Source organism: Zonotrichia albicollis, chromosome 3 (genome assembly GCF_047830755.1).
Source record: "Zonotrichia albicollis isolate bZonAlb1 chromosome 3, bZonAlb1.hap1, whole genome shotgun sequence".
Classification (NCBI taxonomy): Eukaryota; Metazoa; Chordata; class Aves; order Passeriformes; family Passerellidae; genus Zonotrichia; species Zonotrichia albicollis.
This window is the reverse complement of record NC_133821.1, coordinates 116,969,439-116,989,659: the sequence shown is the minus strand read 5'-3', so window position 1 is coordinate 116,989,659 and position 20,221 is coordinate 116,969,439. Positions and strand designations below refer to the sequence as shown.

General features: G+C 35.1%; 1 protein-coding gene across 7 annotated transcripts in view; it reads right to left on the bottom strand.

The window, feature by feature from the left end:
• GRIK2 (glutamate ionotropic receptor kainate type subunit 2) overlaps positions 1–20,221 on the bottom strand; it is a 366,111-nt gene that overhangs the window by 224,988 nt on the left and 120,902 nt on the right. For 6 of the 7 annotated variants that reach the window (XM_074538574.1, XM_074538571.1, XM_074538573.1 and 3 more), the window contains 2 exons: positions 19,771–19,938; positions 15,608–15,865 (listed from right to left, as the gene is read on the bottom strand). In XM_074538574.1, coding sequence (XP_074394675.1) covers positions 15,608–15,865; positions 19,771–19,938 — 426 coding nt within the window. Of the gene's footprint in view, positions 1–15,607; positions 15,885–19,770; positions 19,939–20,221 lie in introns of those variants that run through there. The other variant, XM_074538576.1, reaches the window with a different exon arrangement.

Here is a 20,221-nt window from a genome sequence, read left to right as displayed (position 1 = left end):
CTGTGACTTTCCTCTTCGAAGAACATATTAGTCTAATTCAATTAAAGCCATATCCCAGACTAATAGTTTTTAATCAGACTAGACAGTCTCCCAAATAATAAATCAGGTTTACATACAAAGTTGTGAATCACTTCAGCACTGTATAATGCTCTCACATGAATCTGTTCTCATATTTCTATACTGAATCACTTTTCAAAAACAGGGAGAAACAGAAGTAGCTTTACACTACTCTGTCAGTTTTGGAATTAAAACCACTCCAGAACAAAACTTACTGTGTTTTTGGAAGTGACTTTGAAATTAATTTGATTGTATGAAATATTACAGTGATTTATGATGTTCAAGTCTTCTGTACAAGTACTGAATATTTTTAATATAACAAATGTTAAAGGGAAGACTAACTGTTCTTTCTTGACTGTAAACTGCTCTTTCAAAGCATCCTTTACTCAAAACAGCAGAGTCCCTAATGTGCGTGTTCTAAACATATTTTCAGGTGTTCCACCAATCACCTTTGTTACACCTTTGGAGATGGGATGGATAGTAAAGCTGCCAAGAAAATTTGAAATGGGATAGAAAGAAAAGGAAAAGAGATGTTGCTTTTTTCTGCAGCAAGTTTAGATTGCAAAATTTTGGTAAACAAATGTAAGAAAATACAAATTGACAGGTCCCTTTATCTATCCACATTGTTTGCACGAATACAATACAGTTTTGGTCTTTTACTGTGGGTCCAAGATTTGTTACAGAATAGCAAGAAGTGCTTTCTTGCCTACAGGAATTTTTGAAGTAAACGTTTTCCAATACCCTAATGAATTAAGCATATAGTTTAATTAGTTTGAGAAGCACAGAATAATCTGAGTTGTAAGGACCCCACAAGGACCATCGATTGCAGCTCTTAACTGAATGGCCCACACAGGAGTTGAACCCACAACCTTGGTGCTATTAGCTCTGTGCTCTAACCGCAATAACCTCAGGAAACAGCAGTGGGTGAAACCCAAGGATTTCAAAACTTCCAAACTTTGTTCTGTTCCAGAGAATTACCCAAGAACATAAGTCCTTAAAGGTCCTAATTGGGCTGTTCAAGAATTTAAAAAAAAAAAAAAATTGTAATCTTCATAAATCTTATCATTATTGGACTACCTCAGAGAAAAAAAAGATCACACCAAAATTTGAAATAGGAGATTTACAGATGCAGGAACTAGAGTAATTAAAGTTGACAAGGAGAATGCTATGATAGTGTCTGCCTTCTGGGTTACCTGAGTATCTGATAGAGAAGTGATAAGAAGTGATGAAGAATAAACAAAGTACCACATTGGAAGGCAGTACAAAAGGTAGAAAGCTACCAAGGAAACCTGAGCGTGAGAATGTGGGGAAGAAAACCTGCAAGTGTACATTTCTTCAATGCACTGGGCCAGTACAGATGTGCAGGCAAGCACAGGAAGAAGTATTCATGCTTTCAATAACTGTCAATTACAAATAGTAACCAGTGAGATTTCTCAAAATATATTTTAAGATAAATTAAATCTGAGACACAAGCAAATTCCAGGGTTTTCAAAGATATGTTTTTTTTCTCCTGTCCTCATCAATGTGAAATAAAAATAAACCTTAAACTCTGAATGTGTAATATTTTTCATAGCTTCTACATGCAGCACAATATTTAATTTTAGTAATAGTTAGAGATTACATCCATTTTTAAGATTTTAACATATATATGTCATCATGTTTCCTGGGAAACTGAGATCAGAGGGACCTGATTCCAGTTCTGGATCACACTTCAAAAGCTGGCTCTTTCAAATAATAATTAAAGGCTAGAGGTTTCCTTCTACACTGTATCTACCATTTGGGATGTAGCATTTTTGGTTTTAAAAGTGTGCAAAGAATGAATTAGCTTTACTGAAAAGTAAAATCCACCAAAACAATTTCCTGAAGAAGAACAGAATAATTTCTCTAAAAATAAACAAACAAACAAAAACATCACCATACACAAACAAAATCTTTTCTAGATTAAATATTGAACAGTGGGCCATTATTCGCAACCAAATTAAAAATTAAGCACTGGAAAGATATAAACCAAAAGAACAAGGTCCTGCATGAAAACTGCAGCCCTTGGGTTCATCTATAGACAACAAGTGCTTCCCAACTCCTGGCTACCACTGACCTTCTCTTCTCCTGAACACCCCAATGTCCTGGCTTCTGCTGGAGTAGTTTTTGCAGTAGCAATGGCCAAAAACGTTCCAGGGGATCAGAACATTAAACAGTTGAGGACTAACCAGGCGATACATGTAGGATATAAATAAATTGTGCCCCCTATCTTTATGGTAACAAACTGTTTGGAGTTCAGTTTTCCACAGCTATCAGATACCAAATTTTAAAGGCTTTTAAGAGTAAAACTAATTTCTTAAAGTAACAAAAAATGAGCTCTACCTTATTTAGTCTCCTCAACATTTAGTCCTGAATATATCAAGTGTAATCAGAAAAATTCTTGTTTGTTATCATTTTTAGATGTTACCAAAATTTCTTCTATTTTTTTCACTTTCTCCATCTGGATGATTGAGATTCCTAAGACTCAAAGAAGATTGCTTGTTTCTACTGTGTGCAGTTTGTCTGCGGGACTCAATTTCTACCCTCCTATCCTTTGTGCACATTGTTCATTTCAAGTCAAACAAACATATTTACACCTTGACTAAAATTCTTGAGCTACTGCTAATAACAAAATTTCATTGCTGTTGTCTGACATCAGAGGAAATGTCATATCAAGCTGGTTATGCAGGATAAAAGTAACAAGCTGTCATGTATACAGAAAAATTTTCTGAATCAGTAAGGGACAGTTTCAAAAGGACACATACATAGCTTATCTGAAGAAGAAGGGAGGAATGAAAGGAGGAATATAATTCAAGAACTACAAGGACTATGAAGCAAAAAACAAAACAAGTCTTTTCTTCACCATGATTTTGAGGATATCTAGAATATTTTTAATTGAACACTTGTGAAGAATAATTTTAAAATAATTGATTTAAAATATAATATGAATTGCAGTCCTCAGATTAAAAGGTCTCCTCTTATTTTACTAGGATTTATGAGATCCATATGTCACGAACAAAGACCAAAATAAACCCAAAAAATGCAAATAAAGAAACAAAATATACCACAAGGAAAACAAAACAAAACCAAATAAAAAACCCCAAAGCAAACAGAATACAACCATTTGTGTGTATAAGCCCCTAAAAAAAAAAAAAATCTATTTTACAACAGTATAGAAATAATAGCTGCATTTTGGGAATGTACTTCCTGCATTTTCTTTCACCAGGGACACCTTTTTCCTGTCCCTTCAAACTCTCAATTCCTTCTTTTAGCAGCCACTGTGATAGAGCCCTACCTCTGAATGGCTGGGAAGAGGGCGGTGTGAGTAACTCCTTTCAGAAGCTGCCATCAATTCATCGTTAAGGAGAATCCTGAAGGAGCAGCTTGTGAGCTCTCCAGCTGGCACCTTCCTCCAAAGAGATCAATCACATCACCTCCTCGACATGTTCAACTTCAACCCGTCCAGGAAGCAAGAACCCCAAGTTTGTTTTAAAACCTGTCTCCAGCTCAGCACTCTTGCAGGCCATTGCTGCGCCACCTGGCCTGCTCATCAAACTATTCATCATTTCCATTAATGCTGCCTTTGTGCTGCACAGGAAGAATGCAAGCAAATGCACTTTGCAATAGGCTGAGCACATCAACCTTTTTCTGTAAGAAAACACTAATGCTCTTTTAAAGGCTACTCTTTATCTTAACCATGTCAAAAATTTCAAAACCAATAATACACTACTTTGCAGAACCACCAGAAAGCAGTCTTTCTATTTTTAGCAAGTTAGCAAGTTGTTTCTTCTCACACCTCTCTGTACTCTTTTCCTTCCCTGACAGCCCCCTGCCCAGTTATTTTGGTTATGTCTCAGAAAAATCTCATTGTGTACTGGGCTTTGAAAGGGGTATGGGTAGAAGGGAGGTGAATGCTGGTTTATCAGCATTGATAGAATATTTCATATCAATTGGAACAGTTAATTGTTGCAAAATTACTTGCAGAGATTACCCATGAACTCTAAAGTTTAGTTTTATCATCTTCAACTAAAAAAAAAATAAATCACTAGTGAAAGGATTAAAAAGGAATGGCACTAGCTGGTAGGGTTTTTCTAACAGTGGGCTGTTCTGTATTCCTTGTGCTGTTGTATCTAATACAGCAACACCATTAAGAAAAGCACAGAGGAAACAGAGACAAAGGAAAAAGACAGCCTGATGAACCTTTCATATTTATTCATATTCAGATTTTGTACTACATTACGATCATTTCACTCAATTTCAGCAGTGTAAAGCAAACTTAAAATGATCACCAGTTATACTTAACCCCATTTAAAGACAGCAGCAATGGTTTCTTTAATGGAAAGAGTTCTAAGATATGTAGCCCAGAAAAAACAATTGTCTTTTCATAATTAATGCAGCTTCTTACTGGTAGCTTTAGAGTCCAACATTTTAGCAGGATTTTTCAGTCTTGTAGTTAAAGGATTGGAGAGCAATCCAAATAGTATAGGTGTATGCATGTATATATTTTACAAATATTAATGCATTAGAGTCTGATGCCACTTGCAATATTTGAAATGTGCTATAATTAGTGGCAGGGACATGAAGAGGAGATCAAGGATATCTAGCATTATGTTGACTTATTTTGCTGTTAAATGTGACTTCTACAAGGGAAACAACAGTACTATATCAGTATGACGAAGGAAATGTGTCTGGTAACTGACTTCAATAGAATTTTCGCCAAATAAAATTCTATTTAACAAGCCCTTTGTCGAAAGTATAACTGTTCCATTTCAAATGTCTTTAGCTGAAAATTTAAAAATTAGATTCATGAGGGCAAGCTAATACACGAGAATCATCCATGATAAGAGTAGTATTTGCTCAAATCTGGAGGTGTACTGGTATGACATAATTTCCTTCTGGGGGAAAAAGTGCAGATGTATAAAGGGAGCACAATATCCAACTACCTACACCTCTGTCCCCATTTCCTTATCAAACCATACAGTGTGACCACTCACCAAACTCTTCCACAGAGACACAAAAGAGTGCAAACCACTGTTTATAAATCAGAACAACCTTAGAATATATAGACATGTTCTATCACATCTTAAGGAATTAATTCCAAATTCTACATTGCCCATTTGTGGCCTTTTGGCTATACAAACACATTTAAAGAATTTACATTGCAAACACATTTAAAAAATTTGCATTGCAGCTCTAGAAAAAAAATAATTTGATCAAACTGGGATTCTTGAGAAGAGGGGAAGGAAAGGGTGGGGGGTTTTGGTAATATAGTTCTTTTGAGCATATCACTAACTAAAAGTATTAGTCACCCTGAAAGAACAGTTCTGGAGCACTGAGTATCAGAAGGCAAATAAAAGTTACATTATTTCCTACCTAAAATACTTTCAAAAACTATCTCTTGGATGGCAGCCATGCCAGTAGTCAGAGAAAACTTTTCAGGCTAGGTAGTTTTCTTCTGACTTTTTTTTCCTAGACTGTGTAATAAAATAGAATCATAGAAACATTATCCAAGATCACAGAGCCCTACCTTTGACCAAAGACCACTACACCAATTCAAGCATAGCTCTAAGTACCAAGTAATTTCTTTGAAAACTTCCAGGAATGGTGACTACATCACCTCTCTGGACAGACTGTTCCAATTCTCAGTATCTGAGAAAAATTCTCCCTTCTAAAACAAGCAAACAAAAAAGGCAGAACTGTATTTTTAATTACACATGTCTGCGCAGGTATTTATATGCATTTGAAATGCAAATCTCATTATTGTGAAAAAATTTGTAAGTGTCTAGACTAAGCCAGAAAAAAATAAAAACCAACCCAAACTAAAATCATAATTCTCCTTTCTTTTAGACTAAAAATATATAATAATTTTTAAACAGTTACTTAGTACAGGAAAGGAGAAATGTTTAAAATTATATTCATGATTAATACTGAAGTTGCAATTACTAAAATAGCATCTATAGAACAGGCTAGCTTTAGGGTTAAAGAAAAATCACTGAACAAGAAAACAATGGATCTAGGTTTAACTCCACAGACAGTCAAGATTTCTATTCTGATTCTGTGCATATCACTTAATATTTCTGCATCTCGGGTCTAAGCATCAGAATGCTAAATCCATTGTACTGCTGTTTCAGCATAACCAGCTGTAACTGAAGAGCAAGGCAATAATCAGCTTCATTGTTTTCCTTAAATCTGCTAAGCAAGCACATCAGAGCATGGGTGCAAACATCTTTTAGAGTTGCAAATAGCCAATCCCAATTCAGCTTATTTCCAGTAACAATTCTTTTCTAATAAAGGCTTTGCAGTAGTGCAGTGAAAAAAGCCCTCTACCCCATCCCACACAGTTCCACAAGAGAGAACCAATGCGCTGCTAAAGTTCAGAAAAGGCCTTCAGTTCATGGAACAGTTTTGATCTTGAAGGTCATCATGAAACTTTTTCTCATGCCACCTGAGTACTTCTCAGATGCAGCATCCAGCAACTAGAAAAAAATAAATAAAAACCTCAGTCCTGTCCACCCCTTCCTCACCTTTGCATATAATGTGTGAAAATATAAGAAAAAATAACATAATTGAAGGAAACGCTGAAAATTAAGACAACATTATGCCTTATTGATATAGATCTGCCATATTTTTCTGGTCTCCAGCTACATTTGACATTTATGCTGTATTATGTCAAATGCTCTATTATGATATGACTGATTTGAAATGTTGCTGCTATTCTGTTTTCTAAATATGTTTTTCTGAACATTTTCATAAAGTTTTGTCGTTAATTTAGTATTATGATAGTGACAGCAATAAGAATTAACAGTCCTGGGCATTTCAAATTAATTATCATAATTGTACAAAATGATCTCTCAAGTGGATGATGTATGAGCAGTGTAATTTAATGAGGGTGAAAAGTGAAAAAAAAAGAGCTATACTACTGTCAAAAGATAAAAGATTTTGTCAAAGATGTCAAATCAATGACAAAAGAAGCAACACAACAAGTTAGCAATTCTAAAATGGTCTTAACTTGAAAAGGCACATAAATAAACATCCTCAGATGGAATTTACACCAGCTTAGCGCATTTACTCTTGGAAACAAAAGCAGCTTCATTTTTGCTTTAAAAGAAAGGAACTGGTAAGAGAGCAAGAGAGAAAAAAACTCTCTAATTGAAGCTGAAATGAATCAAGACAGTAATATTTGAACTGAGAGTGATGCAGAGCAATTCATGAAGGGACTGACATCAAAAGTACATTTCACAGTGTTCTCCCAGCCAGAAGATAAAATATGGAATACTTTTAATTTACTATTTCTAAAGTATGTAATATGAAATAAGAGTAAAACTGTACTGCAGTTTGGATAAATCTTAAAAGTTTGCCCTATACAAGAATGTGAAACTGATCTTGTCTCAGTTTTCCTCTTCATTTTCACTTAGTTTTCCTATCATATATTTCTGTATTTGGACATATTAAACATTTTTCCAGTCTTCATGAAAGAATTTTTTTGATAAGGAGTTCCCTAGGCAATTTTCTGTAAGGTTTAAATTCTTAAGTTTCCTCAAACCCACAAAAACAAAACAATTAAAACACTATTTGAAATATGTTCATTGTTATAACTTATGGAAATATTATCTCCACCTCTGTTCCTTAGGCTTATATAAAAATACTATAAAGCACATTATGTATTTTTGAAATTTATTTATTTTAAATCCATAGATGTGTTTTTGTGATACTGAGTCTTATTGCAGTAAGTTCAAATTCAATTATTGGTCAAAATATGGGTGAGAGATGTAGTAACATGTTTTCCTGAAAGATGGGCTAGAATAATGCATTTTGTTAACTTGTTAGCATTTACTTTGCTTTTCAAAAAATTAATTAAAGTCTGTATAGAATTATTCTCAAAGAACAATTACAGGCCCATATGTCATAAAAGAATAACAGAATTGAACACATTTTCTTCAGACAACTAGCTAAAGTAATTGTGAACATCTGCATAAAGACTAAAAGTGTTTGAAAGTGAAATTTTAACTTCACAACATCATCCATATTACTGATATATTGATATACACTTGAAAAAATATTTCTGGACTTTACAGAATAAATGTGCAATAACTGTCTTATTAAAGGAATACACTAACCAGCAACATCCAAATGCCACAATCAGGTTTAGCACAAAACTACTAATTGAAACTTCTATGCACAGCACTTGAAACACTCTGCATTTAAAAGACTTTATGGAATATGCAATCATTCAGGATAATATTCCTTCATTGTCCAAATTATTGTGTTATTAATTATTATAATTTTACCAAATTTGAATTTATTAAAGAAGGCTTAAAAGTATTTTTTTCCTCAATAAAAATGTTCAATCAAAGTGCTACAAATGCTGTAACCTCTCTGAACTGGTGATTGAAAGGATGTGGAACAGAACTACATAAATATAACCCTACTTTAGGTACTCATTTCATTCATTCCACTAAAGCAACACAGAATGTTAATTGATAATCCACAAATGAGGAATGAATTAGTTCCATTTAACATTCTGTGCTAAACTATGCACCCCAATTGTTATCTTTGATATGATTTATACACAATTTTATTCATTTGCAGACAAAAAATACCCACCTAGCCATTCATAAGCAACCAGCACTCTGAATTTTGCATCTGCTTCATAGAACCAGAATAAATGCTAGCTAAAACTGCACAAGTCAAAACATTATAAATATACAAAAGAACACACAGATGTAATTAGATGCCATTTTCATCTATACATAAAATAAATATAAATCCAATTTGAGAAATCAACATCAATGGCAGTGGAGTAACTTAATATTCATTTATAATTTAATGTTTCTGCAAATTTGATAGATACATTAGCACCAGTGGTAGTAAATAGTGCTGATAGAGACTTTTGAAGGTTACCCTCATCTGTCTTTTCTTTTTCTGTTATGTCTAGGACGATCACTATGAAAACATTGATGTTGGAAAAATTAAAGAATAAAAAATTAATGGTAATAAAAACATACCAACAAACAAAAACAAAACAAAAAAGAAAAAAAAAACCAAAATTTAAAAAACTACCACCCATAAAAAACACCAACAAACTGCCAAACTCATGAGGTGGATTTTCCCCAGCCTTTCAAGGACACCTGTTATTTTGTTCTAACCTAAATGTCCCGAGCTATCAACTCGTTCTGTTGATATATAAAGGTACCAATATATTGATATCCCACAGCCCTCATGGGACATCAAGCCTTCCAGCCCTTTCACCAGCTTTGTTGGCCTGCACAAGACACATCCAAGTACCTTAATAATATTTTTAGATTCTGGGGGCCATAACTGCACAGAAAATCAAGGTGAAGCCAAAATGACACCAAATACAGCGGGAATTAGATAATGGGAATTTTAATCCCAGTCCTAAGAAAGAAATTGTCATTTTATTACAAATAAATGCCACCTGCATACTAGAGTGACTATAGCCACAAAATGACATCTTTCAACTTCCTTCACTTCAGTTAAAGCACAGGATTCACTGCTAAAGACCAACACAAAACATTTTTATTTCTGAAATAATTTTTCAGCATTTAGTTTGGCTTCCATTCATAGATGTAACAGATTTTTGGTGTTTATACTCATTCACTCAAGACCAAAACAAAAGTTAATTAAGAAAAAATATCCAGAATGCTGTTTATATCAACTTCTGCTGTTGATATATAAAAGTATCAATATATTGATATCTATACAAGTGCCACTATAATTTAAGAGCTCATCATCTAATTATTCATGCATTTTTTCACTTTTTTTAACTGTCTGTGATTCAAAAACTTATTTACAGTTTTTCTAGTCTGTTTTTGTTAGCACAGGGATTAGAATATGTACTTGAAATTAAGTTATTGTTTTGAGACCAATTAAATCCATTAGGACATGCAGATGACAAACATATTGTCATTTTTCCACTTTTCTTTTTTAAAGGCAATTGACTGCAGCAAATCTGTAAATCTGAAAGGACTTAATTAGCATCCAGGGACAGTTTAGTGGAATTTAATTAACAAAGAAACCATAAATTACTTAAGGGAGAAAAAATACTAACTGGCCTCTCATTACATCCTGCTAGGAGGTTTTTAGATTTGGGTTTTGGTTGTTTTGTTTGGGTTTGTTGTTGTTGTTGTTTGGGGTTTTTTTTGGGGGGGTGGATTTTTGCTGGGGTTTTGTCTGTTTCCGCATTTGTTTTTTAACATGAAATCCTAGTTAAAAGAAATATGCTTTTCCATTTAAAATGATCAAAAGAAGCAATATTTATCTTTTTCAGCAAGAAAAATGTTTTAGAGCTCTATTACAATTTTTTTGCCTGTACAAATATGGGCGATATTAAAAAAAAGTCTTGACAGATAGAAAAAAAAAGGAAATTAAATCAAAGAAGGAAGCAGAAAGTAGCTATTATTTAATGTAAAAGAAAAAAATTAAAATAATGAAAGTCTCTTAAACCAGAGATCCAAAAAAAAAAGGACTCACACATTTTTAATTTCCTGAAAGGAAAAAAAACCATCTACTTAGTGCAACAATACCTGCTCCATAAAATTCTACCAGGGCAGAGGCTTTCTTATATTATTAAAACTTTTGTCCATTCTATGTTCATTTTTATTTCTATTACCATATCCCCACAGCAAAAACTGCATCTCTTTTTTACCGAGTCAAGGTAGAATTAACCTCTCTAGTTTATTCATCTACTTCATCTTATTTGTACAGTCTTGAGTCTTCCTTATTACACTGTACCCAACCTGATCTTTGCTCACTCTGCTGTTATTGATCAAATCCCTCTAGAAGCTTCCCTGTACCTATTTCAGCACGGCACAACCTCTGTTTTCTCCTGTGGCAAGCTATCCTGCATTCCTCATCACACATTCCTGAGCACGAGGCAGGTCTGGGCAGCACAGAACCAACCTGTGCTCTGGGGCTCAGTCCAACGTGAGGAGCAATAGCTGGACTGCAGACTGTCGGATCTCAGGATCTCAGTCCTGAGATGCCGAGCCTCCGAGACCACCTTGGGGGGCTCGGGAGTCCTGGAATGTTGCCAGAAGTGTCTGGTGGCTGGACTTTGGTCCTACACAGGAGACGACAAGGATGAGGGCTTCACAGGGTGAATGGTGGAGGGATTGGTTAATTAGAGGGTGAGACACAGGGTTTAGGATTTCTGTACAGGGGGGTTTGGAGGAGTAAGATGGAGGAATTGGGGCGTGTCCTGTCCTTCTTCTTCTTCTTCTTCTCCTCCATCTTCTTTGGCCACGGTGGCACCTTTGGATTGGTTATTACTGAGAGTGCACCGAGTTATAAGAATAGATGGTATTGGGGAAAAATGATAAATATTGTACACGTAACTATGGGTATAAAGATAGGTGACTGTCCGGAGGGCAGCACAGTGTGCTCATGGCTGGCTGCTGAGCAGAGCTCTGTCGGGCTGAAAGAAAATCTTTTAGATAAACAATTAATAAACATAAAGACCGAAAGAAGAACTGAAGCCTCTTCTCGTCCTTCGATACGCGGGCTGCCCCAAGGCCACCCCGGGCCTTTCCAGGCCCTTCAAACAGCCGAGATAACCGGACAGCAGACATTCATCTTCTCTGCCTCAGCCACTTCTGCATCATAAAGCATGGGCCAGGGTCTAGTTACTACCCACAGTGTATTAAAAACAACTTACGCCTTTTCTCAAATTAGGAGTAAGATGTACCGCTTTTCCTTCTGGGAGAATATAGGGAGAATGCTTCAAAGAGGGAGACAACAAAGAAATGTCTGTTCTTAGGAGTAATCTCTAAGATTACTACAAAGGGAAACTGGGATTCCAAATTTTCTCTCTTATTTCAAACTGGGCTCTAAACAAGCACTGACTTCCTCCTTACCACCTTCATACCTCCCAATCTCAAATCAAATTAAATCCGGACCAAATACAAATATCTATTTCATACATCTCATAGAATCATAAAATAGTTTGGGTTGGAAGGAACCTTAAACATCATCTAGTGACAATCCCATCTTCAGAGGCACGGATACCTCACCTTAATTTTTTGAAGGCAGCTACTCTGTGGATTGAAAGACACAAAAAACCACATGGAAGACTTCTACACTTACATGGATCAGTCACATAAACGGCCTTCCTTCAAACAAGGTAGAAATTTGGGGGATTGAATACAGTTGGACACAATGTCCCCACTGTCTAGGGGCAGCTGGACTGTGCAGTTGGACAGTATCGGTCTCCAGCACACCTCTGGGAGTGGCACTAAAGTTAACATGGCCCTTTCCTGGCTGCAAAGTGTCAAATAACCACACAGTTTTACCATTTGTTTTTACTCTAGAAGATATATCCCACACTGAGATAAAGAACATGGTCACAATTTATTTTTTTTCAGCTCTGAAGCAGGTGATCTCTCCTTTATTATTACAAAACGTTAGCAATTCCTTAGAAAATTCATTAAACTGAGCCCTAATATTTAAGGAGATGAACACATTTTTAGAATGTATTTATCACATGAAATCATGCTTTTCCTCAGAGTCTACCTGCCATCTTGGAGGGCCTTGACAAATGGGAAAGCCCTGATAACTTATTGGAGAAGTATCCAGACCTAGTTTATGCATGCTTTATACCTTTTCTTCCTCCCTATAATAAAAGTATCAGCTGCCTTTGTATCTATGTTTACAATAATAATAAAAATACATAAAGCAAATATGAATATCAAAAAAAAAATAGTTTTAGCAATGAAATTATCACTGTAGCTGCTATACCAGCATATTAATGTCTTGACCAGCATGCCCTTTGGGGAATTGTCCAGTCAGATAAAGGAAATCCATAGCTCTAAAGTCATCATTAAAAAAGGCATAGATCATCATCCTCAACTACCATCCAATAAGGGAGTGCAAAATGTAGGTGATTAGAAGAGAAACAAAGAAAAAAGGAATTAAGAATTATGTCCATCTTACATTAAAGAATCACTGATCAAATGCACAAAACAGAAATAAACAGCTATAAATGTTTTGTATTCATTGCCTTCATTTTAATGATTTGTAATAAGGTCTTAAATGGCACAAGTCATACAACACAATTTCTAAATCTTAGTTGAAACATCATATTGAGCTCCAGTCCCAGACTCATAACTGAATATTTGTCTTGTCCTATGACAGGAGAGAACCACTTCCCAAAATCAAGTGACAACTTCCTTTCAAAAGGTTCCTCTCCCCTGGCCTCAAAAACCATCAGCTTGCACTGAAACTCCAGCAGATATACAGAATCTGCTTCTTTCAGACTAATAGTTTCTCATAGCTCAGAGTTGTCCCTGTATGTGCTTCAAAAGCAAGAGATGCTGTGGACTCCCCAGCAGGGTCATTTGCTTTTTAAGTCCTGGAATTATCCATAAGAGATGCTACTAACAAAGAGAAGTGGACAGTCTTTAAAAAGTTGAATTTAAGTTCACTTTAGAGAAAACACCACAATAAAAAGAGAGAAGATAACCTTTTTAAAACAGATGGGTTTTTTTCTGCCTCTTCAAACAGAAATAGACTTCAAGACAAAAACAAATAATGTTATAGATTAGATTATGGGAACAAGCAGTATTATAATATAAAGGACCTGGCCACTCCAGAAAGAAATATCATTTCAAAGAGATTATATCCTGGAACAAGTCTTTATGCTTTTCAAATAGATTAAATAACTCAATCTACTAATTCATTGTGAAATTTATTTATAAATTGTTCTAAAATAGAATATGTTTGGGGTTTTTTCTCTCTCAAATATTAACAGTAAAACCACGTAAAACAAGTAGATCAAAATAGATATAAGAAAACCTTTTTTTTTAATTTTCTTTCCCATTTCTATTTATGTCCCAGCTTCAAAAACATGTTTTATTGAGATCAGGTCTATCAAGGCTGTCAACAACATATCTCTGGATATTAAGAGATCATTAAACACGAAGTATTCTTTTGGACAGAAAGAATTTTACTTTTTCTTTGGACAGAAAAGAATTACTTGAAATTATTGAGCAAAGCAGTTTCAAAGTATTAAAACATATGAATTTTCTAATGGAATTTACTTTTTTAAGAGGTAACCTGTTCTTGGAAAAAGAGCTAGGCTCCAAAGGATTTTAATCAAGGCGAAATATCTCCAATTTACACAAACCTTAATCACCACAACTCACTTCTTTCTATCATAATTTGGTTAAAATTTGACAATTTAGCTTCCTTTCCTATTTCAGAGCAATAATGGATAAAAATGTGGGAAAAAAAAAAAAAAAACAAGCTACATATTGCTTGCTTAGGTCTGTAAAGCTTGATTTTAAAGCTTAAATTGAAAGTTTGACTACCTGAAACTTTTGGTAACATCAGCCAACAAACTTGTAGTGAGGCAGCCTCTAAATGTCCCTGTCTTACAATTTTTTTAAAAGGCATAAAGAAAAATTATCAGTTATAAGGACTTTTATGCACCATCTTCTCTGCTCCCTCCTCAGCTACACATGCACCTTATCTGAGCTTGAACTGCAGGCAGGTGTTCTGTCCTGGCGCAGTAACTGCTGTTAATCCAGCACAGTTAGTCTTCCCTTCAGGAAGACTAATTTTGTTTCTTGATCTTATTTTTTTCAGCTTTGGATAGAGAGTAGCCTCATTTAATGAGGACATCAGCAGCCTTCTGGTTCAATGAACCATGAGAAGAATTTGGGGCTCCCTATGCTCTTTTCCTGACAATGATTGATCAGCCAGCATGGAAGAAGTTACCAGCATTTCCCATAAGGTTTAATATGTCTTCTTTGGCCAAGCACCTTTCTTGTAATTTCCATTACGGTGATATTTTCCTCTTAATCAAAGTCTTATTTCTAACCACGACTAGACCTCAAATGAAATGTAAGTTTTACAGCATTTTTCAAAGGTACCCCTGTCAAGGTGAAACTGAAAGGCAAAACAACTTTTAGAATGACTAAGAGAAAGGTAATAACCTAGTATATTTCTGCTGGAAAATTCAAGAGTTAATTTTAACTCCTGTAATTCATCTGTAAAACAAGCCTCCAAATTTCCTTTTGGTCCAACTGTTAGGAGCTGAAATCATGGCTCTTTCTTCACTTCTATCTGAAGAAACAGATACTAAAATTCCAAACAAATATGGCATCTGTTTTCGAACTCAACCAACACCAGAAGCAGCACCAGAATTTAAGATTTCTACTTCACTGAGTACACTAGTGTATTTTTCAAGTTACTATATTTTTCTTCCAAGTTTAAGTTTTAAGTAAAATCAAAAGACATAGCTGTTAGCAACTGTTAAGACACTGCAGAAAACACAGACAGAGTGTGACCAATTTATTGACAGCTGTGAGCTCAAACACACAGAATTCAGCAACTGAAGCATACTTATGAGAATACTTATGCTAATAAGTCCACATTATTTGTTATACACTGCCTTACCCATAAAATTCTTGCAAACTATTTCTTAAATTATGGAATATGAGTAGTGACACCCTTCCTCCCTCTCTTTGTGTATGTATAGAATGGATCTGCACACAGCCTGATGCTTTGGCCTTACCAGTGCTGTCATCGTAAACAACAGTAACTGTTTTCCACTTGAAGAACTGCACAAGGTCAAGGATGGCACGGCTGAGTGAAGAGAAATCCGGATAGAGGCTGACATAGAAGGAGTCCTTGTTGTCTGACACCTGATGTTTCCAGCGGGTCTGGATGTGTGGAACCCCCAAGGCGTTGCAGATGGACTGCACGGCGTTGGCTGAGGAGCTGTGGGACGGGCCGAAGATGGCCGCCACCCCGAGGGACAGCTGATCACAGGCTGAAGAGGAGACAGAAGTCTGTCAATGATGAGAGGAAAAAAGGCAGTGTGCCAGAAGGTATTGCACAATATTAAACAAAAGGCACTCCATGAAATATGACTGTCTTGCTGACAGAGCTCCCTTCTTGTGTAACACTTTCACTTAAACATTTCAACTTCAGAATACGCATCCAGCCTTTCATTATAAACTGATCAATATTGACTCTTAACATCTAAATAGTGCTCAGCTATGTTCATTAAACATTCCTATGTCAGTGGAAGCTATAAAGGCCAGTAATCGTGTCTTTTTAAAAGTACTGATGAATAAAATAGGTTTGTGCTTAGCTGCTTCTTGCATTTAGAAAAGGGTCGAATAGGACAGTATCCTAATCTGGTTTATTTAAGTGACAACTTCCTCCTCAATCAGTCACCACTACTTCCACTGAAGTCCTAATTACTCAGAAATTTTACATGTGAAGTACCCCACAGTTAATTATCAGGCACAGAGTTAATTTCATTAAAATGAACATTTGACTTTCTGTATCTGAAATAGGTATGTTGGTTAGTACAATTAAAGAACCAATATTTTCCCTAAAATTAAATTGTTGTCTGTTAGCAAAAAAAAATTAGATGTCCCTTCTTAAAAACTGGAAATGCTCAGTTTTGCTATACTTGTATACAAAACTGGCCCTGAGAGCCACTGACATAATACTGCTGCATTCAAGTGACTCAGCTTCCTGTTTTCTGGTACAGAGTGGCCCTACCTGTACTGTTCATTAGCAATCTCTGGTCTGTATAATCTCCCACAGTACACTCCAGTATCATCTTGTTGAATATTTGTTAGAACATGACAAAAAGAAGGCAGGAAAAAATAATCAATACTGAAGACCAGAGTTTTTGCCAATGCCTTGCTCCTATCTCACTCACTACCACAGGCATAAATTTATGAGTACACAGCTCTGAAAAACAGACTCTGTCTTTTGGGAAAACAACTCATTTGGTACAGAGAAGTAATGAAAACCAAACTAGACATGAGTATTTATACTGGGTTTGATTAATTCTGTTACTCCACCATCAGTGTTCCTGACAGCTGAGGAAACAAGCAGTAGAAATACATCTTGCTGCATTGCTTTTCTCATCAATTCAAAATTAATTGTTGTGCACATTCTTTTCAACTTGATGAAAATATGGCTAAGTCTTTCAAGAGCATTCCAGAAACTGTGCTGGCACACCTTTTTATTGCTGCAGAGCACCGGTGGTTTAAATAAACTTGTCAGAAGCACAAGATCTTCATTGCTATTCGATGTGTTGCCTAAATGACTAGCTCAATAAAAAAACATTTATGCTAATATTGCCCTTCCTAAGAGTAATCAACAAGCTTTATGCAAATGTCAGTTAAATGGGATCACTAACAACAGCAATAGCTACCAGATGGCTTTTCAATGGACTTTTTTTTTCCCTTTCTGAGATTTGAATAATGCAATGCTTTCACACGTGATTTAATATGGCACTGGCTCTATCAGATGCATACCAATTTTCCTAGAATGTTATGGGATATTTTGTTGCATTTACATTATTCTTCACTGCAACAGTAACTTGGAAATATCTTCTTGACTTCAGGTTGCTTATTCATATAGTACCTTTAAAAAGCCATTAATATTTCATCTATATTCAACTTCAAAAGTATGTGTTAATAAGAGGTCTAAACAGGCTATTTTTGATGCAGTGCCTGCCTGCTCACTAATGGACATGATAATGAACCACAAAAATGAGTCAAATGCTTAAACTTCATTGTTAAAATTCTGCTTTGTATCCATCATAATAAAATGAACCATTTTGTGTTAACCTTTAGCCTCTGATTCTGAACTAAAGCACCTGTGAGCACAAATGCAGTTGTCTGTATTGTGAATTGATGATGCAAAAAGCTATTAGTACTAGAAGATTACACAGATTTTGATATATCATGAGCAGTTACAAATAAAATGTTGCTTTTTCATCCAAGATGCAAGTGGGAAAAAGGAATATATGCATTCTCTTCAATATGTCTAATCAATAGCACATTGTCATTCTAATTTCAGCTATTACAGTCTAACAAGAATTAACAACATAATATTCAGGCGAGCAAACCCCAGGTAAGGACTAAAAGTAGTTGCATTTTCTCAGCAAAGAATCAAAAAATTAGAGATCTCAGGAGAAATTTCTCTGCTGTCTGCATCCTCCCCCCGGAATAGGGAGAAAATGTCCCATTAGATTTCACAGGTCAGCATGTGCAGGAGTCAGGAAGCAGTTGAATTTGGAAGGTGAGAAGGAAAGGAGAATGAAAGAAACAGAATTAAGATTCAGCACTTTTATTCACTGTTGGCTGAGATGGAAAGGAAAGAGTAGTTTCTCTCAAAACCCATTTTAATCCATCACCCAAAACACTAGAATAACAACTGAAAGATACTCTATTAAAAGTGCAGTTTTTCCTCTTTCTTCTATCATACATGCTACTCTGCAAAGAAATCATCTTGCTAGGCATAAATGTTTAGCCTATAATTTTTCATACATGAAAAATGACCAATTTTCATGACAATTTTTCGTAATAATCTTTCAATGACCAAACTGTATGTCTGTACAAATATGGATACTCTCTTTTCATGCCTAACAAAATTTATATTTGAATTATTTACTTGTCAAATAAACAGACAAACAGGTTAGCAAGAGTCTCTGTTAATGTGTTATAGTAAAAGCAGTAAAAATTTCCCTTCAGTTCTAAACTAGCATTAAATTCCACTTTTGAGATGTCCGTCACGTACATTAATCATGTCACAGGAGCTTTCCCTTATGTATAATATCTAATGTTGTATCAAGTTTTTTCACTCTTCTTAGCCCACCATAACACCAAATATCCCTTATTGTATAAAGCTTTTTGTCTTTAATGCTTGGGAGAGACATGTTGGGACCAGATCACTTGACGGATTTAGGCTAGAAACCTGCCATAAGTAATTCAGGCTGACCTCCAATTCTTTCACCCTTCTTATTGTTTTGTTGCAAATAGCATTCATATGAAATTACCTTTTCAATTTATAAGGAAAGTGTTTTTAAAGAGCATGTAATACAGTGCAAAATTCAGTCTTATTGAGTTTTGACACGAGGCTTTGTACTTTCTTCCATAAATACTTATTGAACTTTTTAGTGTTTTCACTTTCTATGATACAACAATGATGCAGAAATTTGTGCCTATTGTCCCTGACTTAAAAGTAAAGCAATCTGAAAATTTGGATTTTTATTTTTGAGAATCAAAGATTTTAAAATTTATGGAAAATGTTCAAACTTAATTTTTACTCTTAATTCTTCTGTAAACATGTAAATTGTAGTTAGGAAAAAAGAGCTTAACTCAGGCCAAGTCATGTATCTGATAGTGATAATCTTAAGCACAGACTTAATATTTAGGCTTATTTTTATGCCATGCTGGTATAAGATGCACAAAGTTACAACTACTACTCCCCTTTCAAAGTCTGTGATTAACTATATAAAGGCATTTGTGAAAATGTACTTGAAGTGAGTGAATGTTTAAAATTGAATTCCAGTTTCAGTAGAATTTTGGGGAACTTGACATTTTGCTGGATAAATTTTGAAGACAGTGAGATTTCTCACTTCAAAGGAGCTGGTATAATAAACACCCTAGTCACAATGTTCAGCAAAATTAATTTCAGATTTTAAATATTTAAGGGAATAGCTTTTAGATAGGGTTAGGGGGAGCAAAGGTGGCAATGTAATTGTCGAGCAGTTACCATTACAGCCTTTAATAAAGCAGCTCTTTAATGTCGGTGACAATAATGTGTCTCATTGCATATGGCTTCATCAGATAGACATTTTTCCAGGTAAGTAAATTGAGTGAGACTTAGTCCTTCATTAAAAAAACTAAATATGCAAAAGGTTACCTTTTTTGGATGCTTCAAAACTGTCATAAAGATTTATCTTTTGTGTGTCGTACGTTAATGTGGTGTTTGGCAGAAGAGTTCTGTTTCTGTTGATTGTGTTCACAGCAAATCTGAAGGCTAATTCTTCTGCTCCCATTGGACCAGATTCCACACACTCAAAAATGCCTCCTGGTAGAGGAACAAAGAAAAAAGAACAAGAAAAACCACTAGTAAGCAAAAAGGGCATAAAATAACATCCTTAATAATCCTTTTGGAAAAGATTCATCAGCCCAAAGTATTTAATTCCATAAACCTGATACAGTCCAAGTCATGATTCTGATGAGCTTTGAGTCAAGCAATAAGCAAACCAGCAACAATTAGAACTTACCTTAAGGAAAACCTGTTACTTTTTTCTATTCAATACTCATTTTAGTGTTGTGAACATAAAAAAAGTGCAGCATTATTTATTAAC